The sequence below is a fragment of the Henningerozyma blattae genome, chromosome 9, assembly GCF_000315915.1.
Source record: "Henningerozyma blattae CBS 6284 chromosome 9, complete genome".
NCBI classification, from domain to species: domain Eukaryota; kingdom Fungi; phylum Ascomycota; class Saccharomycetes; order Saccharomycetales; family Saccharomycetaceae; genus Henningerozyma; species Henningerozyma blattae.
The window spans coordinates 666472-687019 of NC_020193.1; the positions used below are offsets into that span (position 1 = coordinate 666472).

The window sequence follows — 20548 nt, forward strand, 5'->3', positions numbered from 1 at the left end:
CTAGAAAACCCCTCATATTCAATATAAGGTGAGTTGACAGCTTCGAACCTACAGCATAGATAGTATACTTGTAGCCAGATATATTCCCCTTTGATTTTCAGATTCGTAGATATTACACATGACGATTGGGTATTTCAAACCTGTATATACTTCGAAGAATGTGATAATTATATACTTCTTAATATGTGAAATTATCAGTAGTTAGAGTACATGATATTTTCTTAACAACAATAAGATCACTTTGATATTGCCATTCTGCTCAATGCTTTATATGTTTTGCGAAATCGCCTTAGGGAACGGAAAGTTTGTTGTTGACAAATCAACTATTTGCATATTGCCCCCCCCCCCAAAAAAAAAAATAGTATAAAACAAGTTGTTACAATAATATATGTTTTTTGTAACTCTCTGCTAAGTTGAAGACTACGTAGATTCAGTTAAATCTTGAAAGTTAAAATAGTTCAGTTTTGTTTAATTTACTTTTTGCTGTTTTTATGTGAATCCCGTTGTAAATTTCACATGCTACATTTGAATCGGTGTTTAGGTTTATCTCCCTTTAAACTTGAAAAAAGTATAGTTATTTTTAAAAATATCTGATATTTAAGAAACTATGTATGACATCAATATAAGAGAATGCTTTTTCTTTTTATAGATTTTATTTTTCGAAAGTATGCATTCAATTCTAAGAGTAATAACATCATATACACCCTCGTTACACAATGTCAACTCTTCCAACTACAATGAACGCAATCAAAATTAGAGATGGTAAAGCTGCCTTTGAATCTGGTGTCGCTCTGCCTGTTCTTGAAGAAGGAAACTTTCTAATTAAAGTTATTTCTGTAGCTGTTAACCCAACAGATTGGAAACATGTGAGCTATAAGATTGCTCCAAATGGTGCCACCGTTGGGTGTGATTGTGTTGGTGAAATTGTAAAATTTGGTGAAGGCGTCGATACCTCAAGATTTTCTATTGGTGATATAGTTTATGGTTTTGTTCATGGAAGTTCAAGAAGACTACCAAATAATGGGGCATTTGCTAATTATGCAGCAATGGATTCAAATGTTGCATTTAGAGCACCAGAAGGTATTAAATTGAGTGGCAAAGCCTCAATTCCAGAAGGTCCATGTAACACTATTGAGAGCTTAGCATCCTTGCCAATTTCACTAGGTACTGCAGGTATGATCTTGACTGATAGTTTCAAAATTAAAATGGAATGGGAACCCACCAAAGTCCAAAAAGATACCCCAATTTTAATCTGGGGTGGTGCGACCGCAGTTGGTGAAATTTTAATTCAATTATGCAAGAAATTAAATGCTTTCTCTAGTATTATCGTTGTAGCTTCTAGAAAGCACGAAAAAAAATTAAAAGAATATGGTGCAGATGATTTATTCGATTATCATGATTCAGATGTTGTTGAACAAATTACTAAAAAATATCCAAATCTAGAATACTTAGTCGATGGGGCATCTACAAGAGATACCATTCAACAAGTCTACAGTTGTGCTACAAAGACTGGCCAAGCAACTGTTTTAAATTTAATTGGTTTGAAAGATGATGCAATTAAGCCTGAAATCAGAAGATCTAATGTCAACTTAATCACTACATTATTGTATTGCGTGCTTGGTAAAGATGTTCAATTTCCAACTTTTACTTTACCAGCAAACCCAGCATATAGACAAGCTGCTATTAATTTTATTCATTGGATTGAACCAAAAGTTATTGCAGGTGAAATACGCCACATTCCTATCAAAGTTTATCCAAATGGCTTACAAGATATTCCACAAATGCTTAATGACTCAGAAACTGGGAAAGTTTCGGGTGAAAAATTAATTACTGTTATTTAAATATTAGACGCTTTTATATCTATGTATTTAAGAAAGTATTTTTATAATAAAAAGTTTGCATGAAATATTTAGTTTATATTTTAAATTTTCTGTAGGGCATATAATTTACTCCAAATAAAAAAATAATAGTTAAGTCAAAATTTTTGTTGCATTATTGTCATTAATTAATTATTTAATTGTTATAAGAGGACATATTTTGTAGTTCAACTTGTTCCAACATTATCTATACGTAAGTAATTTTATATACCAAAACTGAATGAAGAGTTTATCGATAAAAATCCTGTACTACGCCTCCCTCTCATTACGTAACGTCTCTAATATAATATCTAAACAACCATCTACCTCTTCAATGGCCATATCAGTACCTTGACTTATCATTTTTCTGTATTTCTGGACTTTGACATGGTCTGTAGTATTATCAACAATTTTGTCAATAAGCTCTTTCTGTTTTTTCACTAACACGTCTAATTCCTGTTGTAACAAACTCTTCTCATCTTCATTAATTAATTTATCTTCGTCTCTAAAGTTGTCAATATGCTCATTTAAAATAATATTATTTATCTCTTCCTTCTGCCTCCCTTCTAATTTATCTCTGTAGTCTTCCTTTAATTCTTTCACTTTATTATCTAAATCTTCAACTTTAGCTTCCTCAAGTTGAATAAAGTTATCAATATCATCCACATTAGAAACGTTACATATATCACAAATTTTCGTTTGAATTGCTTGTACAGAAATATTGGACGACTTTAAATTCTTCTCTAAATCCTTAATTAACCTTTGTTTTTCTTTATATTCTCCATTATATTCTTCAGCAAGTTGTTTCAATGAAGTAACAATTAACGGTATACTTTTAGATAGTAGTGTTGCTGCATCAGATGGATATACCAAGAAGTCATTAGTGGACTGTAATGGGGTAGCACTGATACTATCATGAATTCTTTTGGAATCCAAATCTTGATCTGCAATTTTTTCTGGGAAATTCTCCACCATGAAATTGGCAGCCGTTTGTCCCAATTTATTTTCAATCATATCTGAAGTACCGTATTTCATTAATGTATTATAAAATACTTCATCTCCATTATTTGCTGCTACATGGAGAACAGTATTACCATCTTTATCTTGTGCATCCAGAAACTGATCGATTCTATATTGAGGGAAAACATCCTTGATTTTAGATAAAACAACACTTAAATAGTAAACAGCAGAAGGAGTTGACGATTTTCTCCTTACAATATGAAATAAAATAGTTTGCAAATTTGAATCTGTGTCAAAAATTGTTTCATGTAACAATTGAAATATCCTTGGAAATGCTCGTCTTGTATAACAATTATGAAACATAACACTTCTCATTAGGGGTGTCTGTCCCTGTGAATTTAAAGCACGAGTATTTGTACCAACATTAAACAAGGCTTCTGCAATTGGTAATATACCCATTGCACAGGACCAATGAAAAGCAGTATGAAGTTCTGGATCAATCGGAGCATCGATGTATGGTGCACTATTTACAGGAGGTAATAATAATTCTTCAGGAACAGATTTATTACTTCTAATTTCATTTGAGGTAAAATAATTCACCAATTTGGTTAAATACTTATTAACTTGATCATCAATATCTGAAACATCTTGCTTTGTGTTAGCAGGAAATCGAGGTATCATTGAAGCTACAGGAGAAGTCCCTAAATTATTTTGGAATCTAGGTGTAGTTGGAGTGGCTTGTAAGAAATTACCTGGTGGAGGTGAAGTAGGTAACGAAGGTGATGAATGTGTTGATGAGACATTATCATATTGCGTGCCGTTAATCATTGAATTTTTATGAGATGGAGAAAAAGCAAATTTATTGGCATCATTTGCATTTAAAGGGGGTACTGATACAGAGCCATTGTTAATATGCTGTTGCTGCACATGAACGTCATTGTCATTATCCAATACCCTATGAGCATTTTGCATGTCATTTTCATTAGTTGTAGAATATGTACTTTGCCCTCTAATAGGGAATGGGTCATCGTAAGCATGTGAGTTAATTTGTTCCACGTCACTTGATAATCCATCATTAATATCTACCTCTTTAAATCTAGCATCTTGATGAAAATAAGGCTTTTCATCCAATCCACTTAATTTAGGTCCACCTAATGTAGGAAGATGACTTGGTAGGTGGTTTGATATTGTTGATGTATTTTGAGAAGGACTCTTAGCGTAGGTGACATCACTCTGTGATCGTTTTAAAGATGCGGTCAATTTTCTTTTATTTCTTGTCCCGGATACAGAATTTGGTCCATTAGATGTAGATGCAGGAGGTCTACCTCTCTTTCTATGAACTGTCGGTACACTGTCTTTGTTATTATTACTACTACTATCAGTACTATTACTATTATTGTTAAAATTAGAAGGGTCATTTGAGCCTACAGGGGTAAGTTCTGAATTTGATCTTTGTGTGTTCCATAATGCAGACGTACTTGCATTTTTTGCAGCTTTTTTCTTGGCACTTTCACTTCTAGAAGCATGGTGATGTTTTGGAGCAGGTGGTGGTGAAGCATCACCCGATATTTGAACAAAGTCTAATAATGGCTGTATTTCTTCAAAAACTCCAAATTTCTTAGACAATCTTGTTGCAATATCTGTTGGTACCCAAGTACCTTGATATTTACCAAATCCACCCTGTACTTTTTCATGGATTTCATGAATAACCTCTTTTTCCAATATTCTTGTTCTTTTAGCTTTTGGGAATTTTGCAGCTTTTAAAATATGAGTAGCATTAACCCAACCATCAATTTTTCTTTTCATTATCGAACCTGTTGGATGAATAAATTCGTATACTGGAACACCAGAATATTTTGCGGAGTATATTTGTTCTGACATGTTGAATTGGATGCTATATTATTATAATTATAATTGAATGGTGCGATAAATAAAATAAGTCTTAATTGGAGGAAATAAATAGTGTATAATACAAATCGTGTAATGAATAAAATATAGAAATAATGATTGAGTATATTGCAATGAGAAATTTTAAATGAAAAATATGAAATGGAATGAAATAAAAATTAACTAATTAAAACAATAAAATGAAATAAAAATAAAAGAAGGAAATAACAGATATTTTGAATATAATTTGATTAAAATGAAAGGGGAGAAGAATTTAAAATAGAACAGAAAAAAAGTAATAATATTACTTAGAAACAGAAAATAACAAAAAAAACGAAAGTAAATTAGAAATATTTGTTTTGCAATAAAAAGAGCAATACGGAGAACTGAATAAAAATATGAAATAGAGAACTATTTGTACAATATTTCTTTAATGTTAATGTAACGTAACAATATTACTATCACAATATAAAAAATAGCAGAATAAACAATATGTGTAATGGAAATTGATCTTTAATAACTAAATAGTGACTTCAAGTTAAATTAGGATATAGTACGGGGGTATTGTTTATATAGCAATGATAGTTAGAATTCAATATATTGCTCCGAAAGTGTAAATCTTTGAGTTTTCCAATTTTAAACTCTTTTTTTATCTTTTTTCTTGTGTAGCCTTTAAGAGTATTATCTAAGAAAAAGAAACAGATCCATCTTCATCGAATAAATTACCAAATAATAAATAAATATTGATGCAAAATCCAAATCGGTATTTTTCTCTTTTGTTTACAGTTTTTGAAAAAACAGATCTTGTATTTCAAGATTTCCCGCACTAACGCGTCACAAAATTTTTCTCACACGCCAGCAATTAAATTTTGAGGTTGAAAAAAATAGAAGAGAAGTAATATAATATGATTAGGATGGAATACAGTAATATGGCTAAAGAAATATGAGTAGAATAGTGTAAATAATGTAATTGAATCTCAAATTAGAGATAGCTGCGAATTTATGTAATATTATTAAGAATATATAATTAAATATAAAATGGGAAAGAAAGATCAAAAATGTACATGCAAACAAAAATATAAATAAAAAAAGTTGAATGGAATTAGTATTGTACATCATTCTAACAACGAATCTCTGATCTTTGCAATTTCAGAATAAGAGAAACCTAATTGTATCTTAAAGAACATCTCTGCTGATTCAAATTCAGTTTTAAATTGATCAATGAATAATCTCATTGTTTCATACTTGGATGATAATAGTGAGGCACAAATAGTTTCAGGAGTTATATCATAATCTATAATCAATTGTTTACCGGGGATAGAAGTATTTGTTGCTACGTCTGTATAGGTACCATCTTCTAACATGTAATAATAAAGATCTGATCTCGCTTCGATTCTTTTAATCATATTTATTTCGGTCTTCAAACCAATAGTAGACAATTCATATTCTTTTGCAATCAAATGGTCATCTACACCCAATATAGCTAATATTAACATAGTTAAAATCCCTGTCCTATCTTTACCTGCTGTACAATGATAAATAATTGGTTGTTCAGGGCTTACATCATGGTCTATAATATATTCAAAAAATTTTTTAATTGAATCTATGGATTCCAATAATATTTTCATATAAATAGCAGGGAAATTACAAGGAGAGATTAACAAACTTTTAAATTGTTCTGCCATCTTTTCAGGTGATAATGATTTATTTTTATTAAAGGGAATATTTTTAATTTTCAAAGTTCTTCCATCTAGATCGTATTCTATCTTACCAGCTTCGTCGATTTCTGAGATTGATCTTAAATCAAAGATACATTTAATCTTAATAATATCGAGCAAATAATTGAAAGCTTGTAAAGTGATACCTGACAGGCTTGCAGATCTATAAACACAATTTGTTTTAACTATTAAATTGTCGAATTTTGTTGGGTAACCTCCAATATCTCTAAAATTGGAAATATTTGAGAATTTATAAGGCAAAGGATTTCTTGGTAATTTAATCAAATGTTTTGTAATAGCGAATTGTTTTGATTGAATTGAAACTGACGGTGTTATTGATAAAGAAGAATTATAAAAAGAATTCAATTGAAATTCTTCTGTTAAATAATATAATATTTTTTCAGTCAAAATTGGAGCTAAATTTAATTTATTATTTTTAAATGGTATAGTTTGATTTGAATTATAAATAATTTTTTGTGAAGATTGTTCATGAGGGATATCCATTAAAAAATTATGATCTGCTTCCAAGATAATCTCCAAGGAGTGCTTATGATTAATATTGAACAAGTTCGCATAATTTGCTGCTGCACTTATGGGAACAATTGAATCATTTGAACCATATAATGAAATGATATGTGTATCTGATTTGATCAAATCTTTAAATTTCTCTACATCACAATTGACGAGACTTAAAATTTCTGCTCTTGGGATCCAAGTCTTTTTAAATTCTCCATTTTTCCTCATTTGAATATAATGACCCAAATATTCATAAGTTTGTGCATCACTATCAATATCAACATCATCTCCCAATTCCTCTGCAATTTTTTCCGATCTAATTCTTTCCAAGATACGATCGTATAATCCTTGACCATCGAATCTTCCAGCACAATTAAATAAAAAAGGTACTTTTAAAGAATTCCCCTGTTTAGAAGCCCATTCAAACATGGCCAATACACCTCTAGAATGACCAATGATTGCCAAGACATTAATATCATATGGAATGATATTTGTTTCATCTTCTTCAAATGGAATATAATTGGTCATGTAGGTGATTACCGTATCAATATCTTTGACATCTTCATCTAATAATCTCCCTTTCAAAGTTGCATCTAAACAATCTTCTGAATCACCCATACCTCTAAAATCCAATCTAATCACAAAAAATCCATTTGATGACAAAACGTCAGCTAAATATGGTAAAAAAATGGAATTTTTATGCGAGCCCATGCCTGGTAATAAAAGGATCAAATGATGATTGGGGAATTTATATTCCATCAAATTTTTTTTTTTCAACATATCCAACTTATTATTATTAAATTTAATAATGGATTTTGGATAAGATAAGATAGTTGAGATCCCTGTTGATCTATGGAACGTTGGATCTATAAAGTTGATTAATTTTTCATTTCCCCTTAATTTGACATGCGGAGGTGGTGAATTATTAATGATGCATTTAATTGGTGGTTTTGGTGTAAATGACACAGAAGAATCTCTCCTCGATCTGAAATGTCCCACCATAATTTCTTGTCCGTAATGAAAAGTAGGATAGAAAGAATCAGCCAACCTGATCAAATGTTACTGCAATAGAATTTATCACAACAATATTTTCCAATATAAATTTTTCAACTTCAATCTTTTTTTTGCCAATATTTCGAAGACTAATCTTGGATCATATATACATACATACATATATATATATGTTTTATATTGGATTGAATTAGAAGTAAGAATATTTTTTGACACATTCAACTCTGCTTTCTATTAATATATCTATTTAGTGGCCTAAATTAGAGATGCTATTAAAAGATTCATCGAATGGCCTATGAAGGGTTGTGCTTGTGGCTACGGATTGCCTGGCGGTTTCTGGCAAGACCTGGGTTACCCGCACTAGGAAACTGAACAAGAATAGAATGAAACTTCGTGAGGTCTATGCAGTGACATAGATGAAGGTCTGATGAGAATATATATCTAACCAAGAGCTATTATAAAACATAATTATATACATACGTACAGACACACAATATTCTAATAATACAATTTTCAGAATATCACAAATATTTGGGCCAACAAATGTTTATTGCTTCTCATATTTATGTAACATTAAACTAATTACTTGGGATTCAACTGACATTGCCATCATGCTTATGTTTAACATATTGCTATTAAACTTGTGGTCGTGAAACTAATAATACTCAATCTTGCTAAGCTTTTCTATATGATAATAAATATATCAGCATCACATGCATATCACGTGCCACTAGCTCGTACCACAAAATTAGATGCACAGAACACTACGCAGCATCTCATTCTTGGTATGACTATTTCGGTAATAACCTCGGCAGAGAAACACACGCAGGCAGCTGCCATGGGTTGAGTCTGAATTGGCCCCTCTTACAGTATTTTGCCGCAGAGAGTCTGTGAATCTTTTTTAAGAGCCGGGTTACCCTAAATGTCGTACGGGTTCACTACTTTACGATATTCACAGCCTACTTGTTCTGGATCGTATTGATTTTCCTATTTTGGAACTCCATAGATAATAAATTCAATTTCAATCTTACCAGATCGAGGGTCTCATTTCATTATATATATATACATGCTTATATTTATGCTTATATTACATAGTTATTGTTAAATTTATACATATAGCTATAGTTCTAGTTAATAATATTGTGATCTTTAAGAAAAATACAAATAATAACACATAGACACAAAAGAAAAATAAAAATATTAAAAAATAAAATAAAAAGTATAAAATCTATTATACAACAAACATAGATACACTATAATGACAACTCATTATCAAACTACCATAGACGATGAGACGTTGAATTTAACACCTAAACAATTTATCGTTTTGAAAACCGTTTGGGCATATATGCTAAATTCTTGGGGAGAAGATATAGATATTAATACTACTATTAATACTTTGAACGGTGTTTCGAAGAGTTCTTCTTCTACATCTATAAATACATCTACTAGCACCAATAGTGCTTCAACTGCTAAGAATGGTGATACACGCTCTTCGAAATCATCAACAAAATCATTAGCCAATTCTGCCAAATTAGTAACCAAACCTGTTTCCAGTACTAGTTCTTTTTTCGGGAAATTCACAGGTGGTGGTGGTGGTAGTAGTAATAGTAGTAATAATAGTCATAACAGTAGTACTGGTACAAACCAAGCTTCTGGTAGTGGGTCAGGTTCTCTAACTACAACAACCACTAATTCGTCTGAAGATACTCGCGAAGGCAATGATAACTTGACGATTCAAAAAATCAATGCTTCCATTGGATCCATTAAAGGAGAAGATATCAAATGGGATTTTTGGAAACTATTGAGATTTAGCAATCCAGATAAAGAATTATTAAAGTTCATTAGAGCCAGAAAATGGGATCCAAATAGAAGTTCCATTGCCCTAACTAGAACCACAAAATGGAAAGCCTATGATCATAATGTTAATCAAATCATTATGGATGGTGAATACTATGTTTTCAAAAACGAAATGACAGGTGTTATGCAAAACTTGACACTTAGAAAAGCTGTTATTCTTGGCCATGATTTGAATGATAGACCAGTTATCGTTGTGAGACCAAAATTACATAGCACAGCTCAACAGACTCATGAAGAATTGGAGAAATATGTTTTATTGGTAGTAGAGGAATTACAATTGTTTTTCAAAGAGAAAACCACCACTGCAACATTATTATTTGATTTGACTGGGTTTTCATTATCAAATATGGATTATACAGCAGTAAAATTTATTATTACGGTCTTTGAAGCTCATTACCCAGAATGCTTGGCGACAATGATCATCCATAATGCTCCTTGGCTATTTACTCCAATTTGGAAAGTAGTTAAAGCTTGGTTGGATCCAGTGGTTGCAGCAAAAGTTAATTTCTCATATTCGTTGAAGGATTTAAATAAATTCATACCTACTGAACAATTACCCAAATATTTAGGTGGTGAATTAGATTATGATTTGGATAGGTATACTCCACCTGATGGAACATACGACATTCATCTCAATGATAAAGAAAAGAGAACCATTTTATTAGACCAATGGCGTGTTTTAATTGCTGAATTTATTAAAATCACTAAAGAATGGATATTGTCAGAGAACCAATCAGAAAACAAAAAACTTTGGTTGCAAAAATATGATTTGTCTCAAAAATTAAGAGCAAAATATATCGAGATGGATCCTTACCTAAGAACAAGATCAAGCTATGATATCGATGGATTGTTAGTTTTAGAATAGATTATTCTTATAGATACATTTTGATTTATCTTTCTACAATTCGTCTACAATCTTTGAACAATTTACACAAATATTTGAGAAAAAGTATATTATTATTTTGCTATTTTAAAATATAAAACGAGGTTCTTAACTTTTCATATTGCTACATTTTTTCCCAAATTACTCTTTTACCGTCTTTTATCACTATTATTTTATCTTCTTTTTTCTTTCTGCTTACAGTTGGAGCTTATTTATTTTTATAACAAAAGATCACAGTTTTGTCATATAATATTGAAAATGATAGAATTATACTTCAATATTATGATTTGTTTGTAATCTTGGAAGTGAAATACTTGCATTGCATTTTTAAAAAATGGCTGTGTATTTAATAGCCATATATATACATATATACATATATCTTCATATATTATTATTACGACACAGACCAATACTATCTATTTATCAATCAAAAAAAAAATAACAACAGAAAATAAAAAAGAGCTCAGATAAATTTTCAACATCTGACACTCAATTTTTTTTAAAAATAAGGAATTATTCAATACTAAGTGGATACTATTCTATGTTGGAAAAATTATTAACAATTCGCGTCATTTTTGAAAATCATCGAAATTAATTTTGATTACAGCAAATAATAACAAGTTTTCATGCCCAAGCTAAGCAAATATCAATTAAATGGATGAATTAGAAGCTGCCATTTATTCAGTTTTACATTATAATGACGATATAGCTTTACATGAACTAGAATCCAATTTAGATATCATAGTATCTAAATCCCCCATACAGGGCATTAACCCTTCACAATTGAAAGATTTAATAATTTTTCTTTGTTCAGATAATATTATCTCTAATGAAATTAAATTAATAATTATTAAGAATTGTTTATATCCTAATAGTCTAGTTTCACTTGATATTATTAACGTTCTAATACCATTTTTAGGTAAACCATCGTCTATTAGTAATCCTTATAAGATTGTAGCAGATCCAGTTATTCAAACTGCTCTCTTAAATTGGATTTTAAACATTTTCCCATTAATTAAATTTAATAATTCAATTCTGAACTCATCTAAGTTGATTTGTTTATGGCAAAATGAAACTATTCAAAATTATATAACTTGCATTATTATTTGGTCCACGCGTATCAAAGATGACATTAAACCATGGAAAATTCAATTAATACACAGGTATATAGCAAATTTATTCAATAAAAATGAAAATACTACTATTTTAGAAGAAAATTACAAGGACATTCATGGAGATGCAATAATAAACTCGATTGCAATTCTACGGAAATTTCAATCATTTTTTGGTAAGTCAAACGAATTAATCTCAAATACTATTTCTAAACTAGAAGTTATATACCCTATTAGTCGGAAAAAAATACGATCCTCTTGGCTTTCAAAATTTAAATTTGATTCAAAATTTATTGATACCCTTTCAAATATTATACCATCAAGTGAATTTTTTGGGGAATCTTTACTATCGTACTATGAAAAACTGACTCTAGAGATCAAGCCTGATCTTTCACTAACAAGTTTACAACCTCATTTTTTTATTAATTTAAAATCAATAAATACATCCTCGCCATTATTGAAGGCTAAATGTTTTGAAGATTTAATAGAGAATTGGGGGACGATTACAATCCCTAATAATATCGAAATATTATTTTCTAATAACACCCCTTTATTTATTAAATTATATTTGTTACAAAATAATAAGAGTCATTTCATTGAAGAGAAATCTATTTATTCTTGGCTAACTGTTCAACTTAAAAGATTACTATTTTCAAAAACCAAATTTACTCATGAAAATTTTATCAAAGATATTGAAAAAAATCAACTTATTCAACAATTGATATTTATTCTTGAATTTTATCCTGCAATAAATAAGCGAATATTAATTGATTTTATATTACAAATACCGTATTTTTTAACCGATCAACAATATAAAAGCTTCCATCTTAATTTTGAATTATTAACTTTGATTTGTAAATTATCATTATCTAATTTTGACATTACTTCTTCTTCAGACTTGTGGAAGAAGCTTAGAGAAAGTTTTTTGTTTTATCATCTAAAAAGATCTACTGAAACAACAAATTTATTTTTTGTCATTGCAAATGAACTGATTTTAAATTTTAATCATGCGTTGAAGATTAATGAATCAATTACTATCAAAAACTTTGAATTGTTTACAAGTATTCTACTTGAATTAGAAGAATTATCTTCTGTATTTCTTCAAAATTCATCAGACAACCTATCTATATCTTTCCTTCTTCGAAATATTCTCAATTTAACTGAAACCTCTCTCGATTTGGAACTGTCCTCTGATTACATTAACAAGTTGATAATACCTGACTTATTTTTTGCAAAACTAATGACCTTAGATGACTCCCTAATTATCGATAGTTGCTGTAAATATTTAAATAAATGTTCTACAATTATTAATAATATTCAACTTAAAAAAGAGAACAAAATTGCAATAAATAAATATCTAAAAGATACAACAAATTACTTATGGAAAAATAAAATAAGTAATTCTACTACTTTATTCGATATTCCTACGTTATTTATGAAACCGATAATTCAAAATATTTACTTACCTGGCTACGAATTGAAAAGTAATGTTTTCTTCTCGATACTCAATATTCCTGCATTCAATTATATTTCAAATATTAAATTAAAACTTTTAGAAAGTGAATTTAATACCAATAACCAGTATACCTTCTTGCTAAACAAAGAAGGATTTAGCATGTTTGTTACCAGAAGCAACGGCGAAATCACTTGGATACCTAAAATGAAAACTTTCAACAGTCTTAGAAATAAAATCTTGAAAAAGTATTCTAATGATATGATTTATCCAAACATTTTTTTATTATTGAATAAACTCTCCAATATAAATAAAAATCCGTTAAGAAAAATTTACCAAACTAAAAATGCATACATAATATTGTCCTAAAAATATAGGTCTATATATATATATATATATATAATGCTACGAAATGCTCATTTACATTATTTACAAGTAATCTATACAAGTGCAGTAAAGTTTTTTTAATATTATATTGTACTATCCTCATGAACGAGAACTAACAAAACTGATAAGATTATGCTTGGTGATGATTTTCTTGATTTTACTTTCAACAATAAAGGATCCGATATTATTCTCTTTTTTTAAGTCTTTAATAATCTTATCATGGTCTTGAAGATAAAACCCCTGCTCCTTTTCTACGAATCCTTTCATTTTGCCATCAATTACAATTTTAAATTTGGTTTTTCTTGGACTTAACTTAGTCTCAAAATCTGGCCATTCATATTGGCTCCAGTTCCAACCTTGTTCTTTGTTAATAATTTCTGTTGCTTCTTCCGAAATAGATGGAACAATTGGATAAATAACCGATACAAGTTGTTGAGTATACTTCATTAAAAGTGCAGACCTTATATTATTTAACTCCAGCTCCTTTTGAATTAGATTTGTTAATTTCATGTAATCTGAAACAACAGTATTTAATGATAGAAAATTTTTAAAAGACAGTGTAATTGATTTTATCAAGTTGTGGATTTTATTATGTTGTTGGATTTCATAATCAGTTAGATCAGTAGGTAATTCGTAGTCTTTACTAAATTTCCCGAGTTTTGAAACTTGCTCCACACTTCCTAGTAACTTAGTGAGCCATCTTTCGATACCCACGATCTTAGATTCATCCCAATCCAAAACTTCTTCAACCGGAGCTTGAAATAGTATATGTGCTCTTACGGAATCAGGTCCATGCTCTTGAATACATTTGTTAGGGTCTACTCCATTGTACTTAGATTTTGACATCTTTGTATATGTAATTACTGGAATTTTATCACTACCTTTAATTTTAGTTGGAATTTTAGGATCTGTAGATTGTTCCAATTCTTCAGGTTTTAGATATTTTTTGCTATCAGGATCCATATATGTCTTTCCATGAACCATACCTTGAGTGACTAACTTCTTAAATGGTTCAAAAAGATGTTCTGAATCATCCCATTTAGAGATACTTCCCAAAAACTTACTGATAAACCTGGAGTAAAGTAGATGAAGGATAGCATGCTCAACTCCACCAATATATATATCAACGGGCATTCCATTAGTAGCGAGATTTTTACTAAATGGTTCATTAGAATTATGGGGATCTAAAAATCTGAAAAAATACCAAGAACTGTCCATAAACGTATCCATGGTATCAGTTTCTCTCCTTGCATGCTTCTTACATTTTGGACACACAGTATTTACAAATTCAGGTAATTGGGCCAAAGTTTTCCCTTTGTTAAAAATTTGTTTAACTTGAGGCAAAACTACAGGAAGATCTTCCTTGGGAACTGGTACAGGTCCACAATCATCACAATAAATGATTGGAATTGGTGTACCCCAGTATCTTTGTCTACTAATCAGCCAATCTCTCATTTTGAATGAAACAGTTTCTTGACCAATATTTTCACGAACTAGTGCTGAGGTTATTTCCTTTCGAGCAACCAAAGGAGAAATGCCACTAAAATTCCCGGAAATCTCAGTCGTAACTCCATCTAATGATGTGTAAGGTAGTGGAATATCATCAGTTATTGATACTTTAGAAGGAAGAATTGATGGTAAACTTGCAGCTTTTGAGTTATTATTTTTTTGCCAAAATTCGAAATCTCTTTGATCATGGACTGGAACACCCATGACAGCATCAGTACCATATCCACTAATTACATATGGAGCCACAAATATTGGAACTTTCTTTCCAGTGAAAGGAAACGTTGCTTCAATATCTTTTAGGAGATAACCATCTTTAGAATTGTTCTTTAAATTGGAGCTGTTTTCAACAAATAATTTCAAGCTATTATCTTTTTGTAAACGAGCTCTAACTATTGGATGAGAGGCTGATAATGCAATATAATCTACACTAAATATAGTCTCTATTCTGGTTGTAAATATCTGAATAATTTTAAAGTTTGGATCGTTAGTATTAAAGTTAACTGTCACACCTTTTGATTCAGATATCCAATTCTTTTGCATAGACTTTACTTTGGCAGGCCAATCGTCTAAATATTTAAGGTCATTCATTAATGCATGTCCAAATTTAGTTATTCCAAGGAACCATTGTTTAAGCATTTTTTTTTCAACTAAGGCACCAGATCTCCAAGAATGACCTGTCGAATCAACTTGTTCATTTGCCAACACAGTTTTGTCAACAGGATCCCAATTAATTTCTGCCTCTTTATGGTATGCAAGACCATGTTTATACAATTCCAAAAATATCATTTGAGTGAATTTATAATAATCTTTACTACAAGTTGTAAGTTCTCTATCCCAATCAAAATTTGCCAACATATTTTTCATCTGTTCTTTCATTTTAGCAATATTATCATATGTCCAAGTTGAAGGATTACAATCTCTATCAATAGCGGCATTTTCTGCTGGTAAACCAAATGCATCCCAACCCATTGGATGGATCACATCATAACCACGTTGTTTATAGAATCTACTCAAGGAGTCACTAATGACATATACTCGTAAATGACCTAGATGTAATACACCTGAAGGATATGGAAACATTGATAAAATATATTTTATATTTTGAGCGGAACTGGCTTGGCTTGGAATCAGCTTTGTTGTCGACATGGTTTTATTCTTCCATTTTGTACCTAGCTCGACTAGTCTTGAAGCTCTTGTAACTCCGTCTTCAATAGATGAAGGATGAACATGAAGCCTACGGACCAAGATTAGGTTTAAACTTTGAATCATACCTAATCCCTATGTTTCACAGTTTATCCTTAAATTGTTTAAGTTATTTATTTCTTGTAACTTTTCCATGACTTCTTGTATATCCCTTAAAAATCTGTTTTTTAAGCCTATAGCGCTAAGTTTTTAAAAATCGAGGTCACATGCTTCTTGAAAATATACGCTGAAATAATTATAATGCAACTATAACCAATCATCTTAATAGCATGAGGAGATCGAAAATTTAATATTAGAAGAACTTATTAATATGTATAGTGTTGACACATTTATCATTTTTTAGGCCTTGATTATTTTAAAATAGAGTTCATAATTGACTTCTCATAGCATAATTGAATTATTATTTACAACACATATAAGTTTATTATCCTAATCAATTATATATCTATCCAAATATTTAATCATATACAAGCTGAATCTACTAAACACAAGAACCACTTTTTTTCGACCATTATTTGTGTTCCACAGAATGTATATTATCCCAGTTTACGCGCTATGTGTTGAGGTGGGAAATGCGCTTAGCATTGTAGATTTCTCCGAAACTATGATCGAATATGGTGCATAATTGATATTAGTGATGAGCCAAGTCTAAAAAAGAAAGAAGATATCTATTTCTTTAAGATAAGGTATTCAAAAAGTATGACACTAATTTCATTGGAGATCTGTTAAACATCTGGGTATTAATAGAAGAAAAGAGAAGTGAACATAAATATAACAAGCTATCATACTTAATAGTAGTTTATTGCTAACTTAAAATAAATTAGAGTTTCTTCATAAAAAGAAAGATCCTGTTAATATTATATGATGACTTCAACAGAAGTTGCGGGTAGCAAGAGACCACTAGAGGAAAATGTTGATAATAACTTATTAGAACTTGCAGCTGAATATCAAGGGATAGAGGATCTGCATAAGAACAAGAAAAGAAGGCATAACTTTGTTGTTATGTCCCAACATCCAGATCTTAGAGAATCTCAAGTACTATCAAACAAGGAAACATTACTGCCTGGCTATATAAAAAAGATAAAGTTGGTTAATTTCATGTGCCATGAACATTTTGAATTAACGTTGGGCCCAAGGTTAAATTTTATCGTTGGTAATAATGGTAGTGGTAAAAGTGCCATCTTAACAGCAATTACAATTGGATTAGGTGCTAAAGCAAATAGCACTAATAGAGGTAATTCTTTGAAAGATTTAATTAAAAATGGATGCAATCAATCTAAAATTACTATTATATTAGAAAATAACTTGGAGAATGGCTATTCTCCAGATATTTATGGCCCAGAAATTATCATCGAGAGAACTCTGAAGAGAGAAGGTTCATCCTCATTTGTTGTAAAATCAGCATCTGGTGTTAAAATTAGTGATAAAAAGAAGGATCTCCAACAAATTGTCGATTATTTTTCTGTACCGGTGGGAAACCCAATGTGTTTCTTATCACAAGATGCTGCCAGATCATTTTTAACTGCCAGTACTCCTGAAGACAAATACTTCCAGTTTATGAAGGGGACTTTTTTATTAGAAATATCGAAACATCTAACAAATGCAACTGCTATATATGGTGCTGCAAGAGAAAATATGATTAAACATAAAATTAATTTAAATAGATTAAAAACTTCTTATAATGATGCAACTACACTATTAAAAAACTATGAAAGTACTTCAAATTTGAACGATAGAAAATTAAAACTACAGGGTAAATCTCTATGGATCGATATTAAACATAATCAATTAGAATGTAAAAAGTTAGAGAAATCTGTTAATAATTCCAAAGAGGAAATTGCCACAATTGATGCAAAAATAAAATCAAAAGATCATAAAATTCAACGATATTTAACTGATGAACAAGCAATCAAGGATGATTTGGAATCCAAATATAAAGACGTACAGGAGAAGAAAGAAGTCTATGATTCTGCGATTGCTGAAGTCAATAAAGTTCGTGATAACTACAATAAGGAATTACAAAATGAAGAGGATATCAATAAAAATATTGAAAAGTCTCATGTAAAACTAAAAAATCTAAGTAAAAACATCGAAAACTTAGAAAATAAATTAAAAGAGGAGTTAGGAACAGATAAAGATCTGTTGAAGCAAGAATTATCAAAATGTGAAGAACTTGATAATGAACTAAATGATGCCTTTAACGCACAATCTGTTAAACTTCAAGATCTACAGCAAAAAGAAAGTCAATTAATCCATCGCCGCAACAGAGAAGTTCACTCTTCTCAAGAGAGCCTAGGAAATCTAGCAGATGAATTGCGAAGAATAAAACAAGGCCATAATGATTTCTTAAATGGGTTTGACAGGAATATGAAGCAATTTTTATCCGCTTTGAAACAACATGAACACGAATTTACTTCTCCTCCAATAGGACCTTTAGGCCAATTCGTTACAATTACTGAAAACTACAAACAATGGACTCGTTGTGTCCAAAGAGCTATTGGTAGATCATTATCTTCGTTCATTGTAACAAATCAGAAAGATAGTCGTCTGTTCCAAAAAATCATGAAATCTGAAAGAGTTTCTAATATAACTTGCTTTGTTCATAGATTTGAAGATTTTGATTTTTCAAGAGGTAAGGCTCAGTGCCAATACCCGACCATCTTAGATATCCTGGAGTTTTCTGACCTCCATGTTCGAAATATATTTATTGATTATAACAAAATAGAGAAAATAATTTTGATAGATAATATGACAGAAGCAAGAAATTTTTTGAGGACCAATCCAAAAAATGTATCCATGGCTCTATCTCTAAGAGATGAAAGAACAGGATTCTTCCTTTCAGGTGGCAGTAAAATTGACACTGTATATTATGCAAATAAATTACTAATGAAAATGTCAGATAGTACTACTTATTTAAATGAAAGAATTCAAGAAGAACAAAAGACTCTCAACAAATTAAAAAGAGAGTATGATGAACAAATCAATGAATTAAAACAGAATATAAGAACACTTGATAATGAAAAAAAAATTATCCAAAACAAACTAAATAACAACACCAAGCAAATAACTGAATTAAAAAAGGATTTAAATAAGGTAGTAGATACTGGGGTATTAGATTCTGCTAAGGATGAATACCAACGTATTCAGAATGCAATTGTCAGCTATGAAACTGCCCTAGAAGGTTTAAAAGAAAATATGAATACACTTCTTGAGAAAGCTCGCCCGCTAAATGACATTCGTGATACAGCACAGAAGACTTACCGAAATATCAAAAAAGAATTTGAAGCATTAAAACAAGAGTTGGAAGATCGTGATATTAGAATTCGTAGATATAAAGATGATATTACTATACAGAATGATGAAAAAGCTCGTATTCAAGAGAAAATTGACAGAGTACAAAGTAATATTAATGACCTTATGAGTGGTATCGAGACACAGATAGAAAATGCATCTGAATTTTGTTCTGAAGAGGAATCTACATCTGAAAATTTGCCAGATAACCAAGACGATATTAGGAAAGAATTGGAAGATATTTCCCGTAAAATTAAGCGTAACGAATCTGATATTGGGGTGTCCTACGAAAAGGCACTAGAACTGTATGAACAAACCATGAGTAAGTTTCTATCTGCAAAAGAGAAATATATTGAAATGGATAACGCATTGTCAATACTAAATCACTCGATTAAATCACGTACTGTTAATTTTGGTTATCAAAAAACATCAACATTTGCTGATGCAGATTTTGATTTTAGAAACTCTTTAAGGATCAGAAAGTTTAAAGGGAAATTAGATTTTGGTAAGACTAAAGAGACGCTCAACGTTTATACTGGTCCACAGACTGATAAAGAGCCAAGAAATGTTGATACTTTATCTGGTGGTGAGAAATCATTTTCTCAAATTGCACTATTGCTAGCTACTTGGAAACCAATGCGTTCTAGAATAATCGCTCTCGATGAATACGATGTATTTATGGACCAAGTTAACAGGAAAACTAGTACACAACTGATAGTTCAAAAATTGAAAGACGATTCCAGAACCCAAACCATTATTATTACACCTCAAGATATTGGCAAAATCACGGACATCGATAGTGACGGAGTTAACATACATAGATTAAGGGACCCTGAAAGACTGAATAATTCGACTTTTCATGGCTAAGAATAACAACTATTTTATTTTAACATCTGCCTGCT

At 30.5% G+C, this 20548-nt stretch overlaps 7 protein-coding genes across 7 annotated transcripts; 4 read left to right on the forward strand and 3 right to left on the reverse strand.

Annotated features, from left to right (window-relative positions):
* Positions 1–716: 716 nt before the first annotated feature.
* On the forward strand, positions 717–1841 carry TBLA0I02830 (zinc-binding alcohol dehydrogenase family protein; the record flags this gene model as incomplete). The annotated part of the gene is made up of 1 exon (XM_004182410.1): positions 717–1841. One exon carries the CDS (start codon positions 717–719, stop codon positions 1839–1841), a length of 1125 nt encoding a protein of 374 aa, XP_004182458.1.
* A 285-nt stretch (positions 1842–2126) lies between these two features.
* TBLA0I02840 (uncharacterized protein) lies at positions 2127–4697 on the reverse strand (the record flags this gene model as incomplete). The annotated part of the gene is made up of 1 exon (XM_004182411.1): positions 2127–4697. The coding sequence occupies one exon, from the start codon at positions 4695–4697 to the stop codon at positions 2127–2129; it is 2571 nt and encodes an 856-aa protein (XP_004182459.1).
* A 1121-nt stretch (positions 4698–5818) lies between these two features.
* Positions 5819–7939, reverse strand: TBLA0I02850 (uncharacterized protein; the record flags this gene model as incomplete). Its single annotated transcript, XM_004182412.1, has 1 exon — positions 5819–7939. One exon carries the CDS (start codon positions 7937–7939, stop codon positions 5819–5821), a length of 2121 nt encoding a protein of 706 aa, XP_004182460.1.
* Positions 7940–9296: 1357 nt separating this feature from the next.
* Positions 9297–10673, forward strand: TBLA0I02860 (CRAL-TRIO domain-containing protein; the record flags this gene model as incomplete). The annotated part of the gene is made up of 1 exon (XM_004182413.1): positions 9297–10673. One exon carries the CDS (start codon positions 9297–9299, stop codon positions 10671–10673), a length of 1377 nt encoding a protein of 458 aa, XP_004182461.1.
* A 672-nt stretch (positions 10674–11345) lies between these two features.
* On the forward strand, positions 11346–13625 carry CTF3 (Ctf3p; the record flags this gene model as incomplete). The annotated part of the gene is made up of 1 exon (XM_004182414.1): positions 11346–13625. One exon carries the CDS (start codon positions 11346–11348, stop codon positions 13623–13625), a length of 2280 nt encoding a protein of 759 aa, XP_004182462.1.
* A 117-nt stretch (positions 13626–13742) lies between these two features.
* On the reverse strand, positions 13743–16421 carry NAM2 (leucine--tRNA ligase NAM2; the record flags this gene model as incomplete). Its single annotated transcript, XM_004182415.1, has 1 exon — positions 13743–16421. One exon carries the CDS (start codon positions 16419–16421, stop codon positions 13743–13745), a length of 2679 nt encoding a protein of 892 aa, XP_004182463.1.
* Positions 16422–17216: 795 nt separating this feature from the next.
* Positions 17217–20513, forward strand: SMC6 (DNA repair protein SMC6; the record flags this gene model as incomplete). The annotated part of the gene is made up of 1 exon (XM_004182416.1): positions 17217–20513. The coding sequence occupies one exon, from the start codon at positions 17217–17219 to the stop codon at positions 20511–20513; it is 3297 nt and encodes a 1098-aa protein (XP_004182464.1).
* Between the last annotated feature and the right edge of the window lie 35 nt (positions 20514–20548).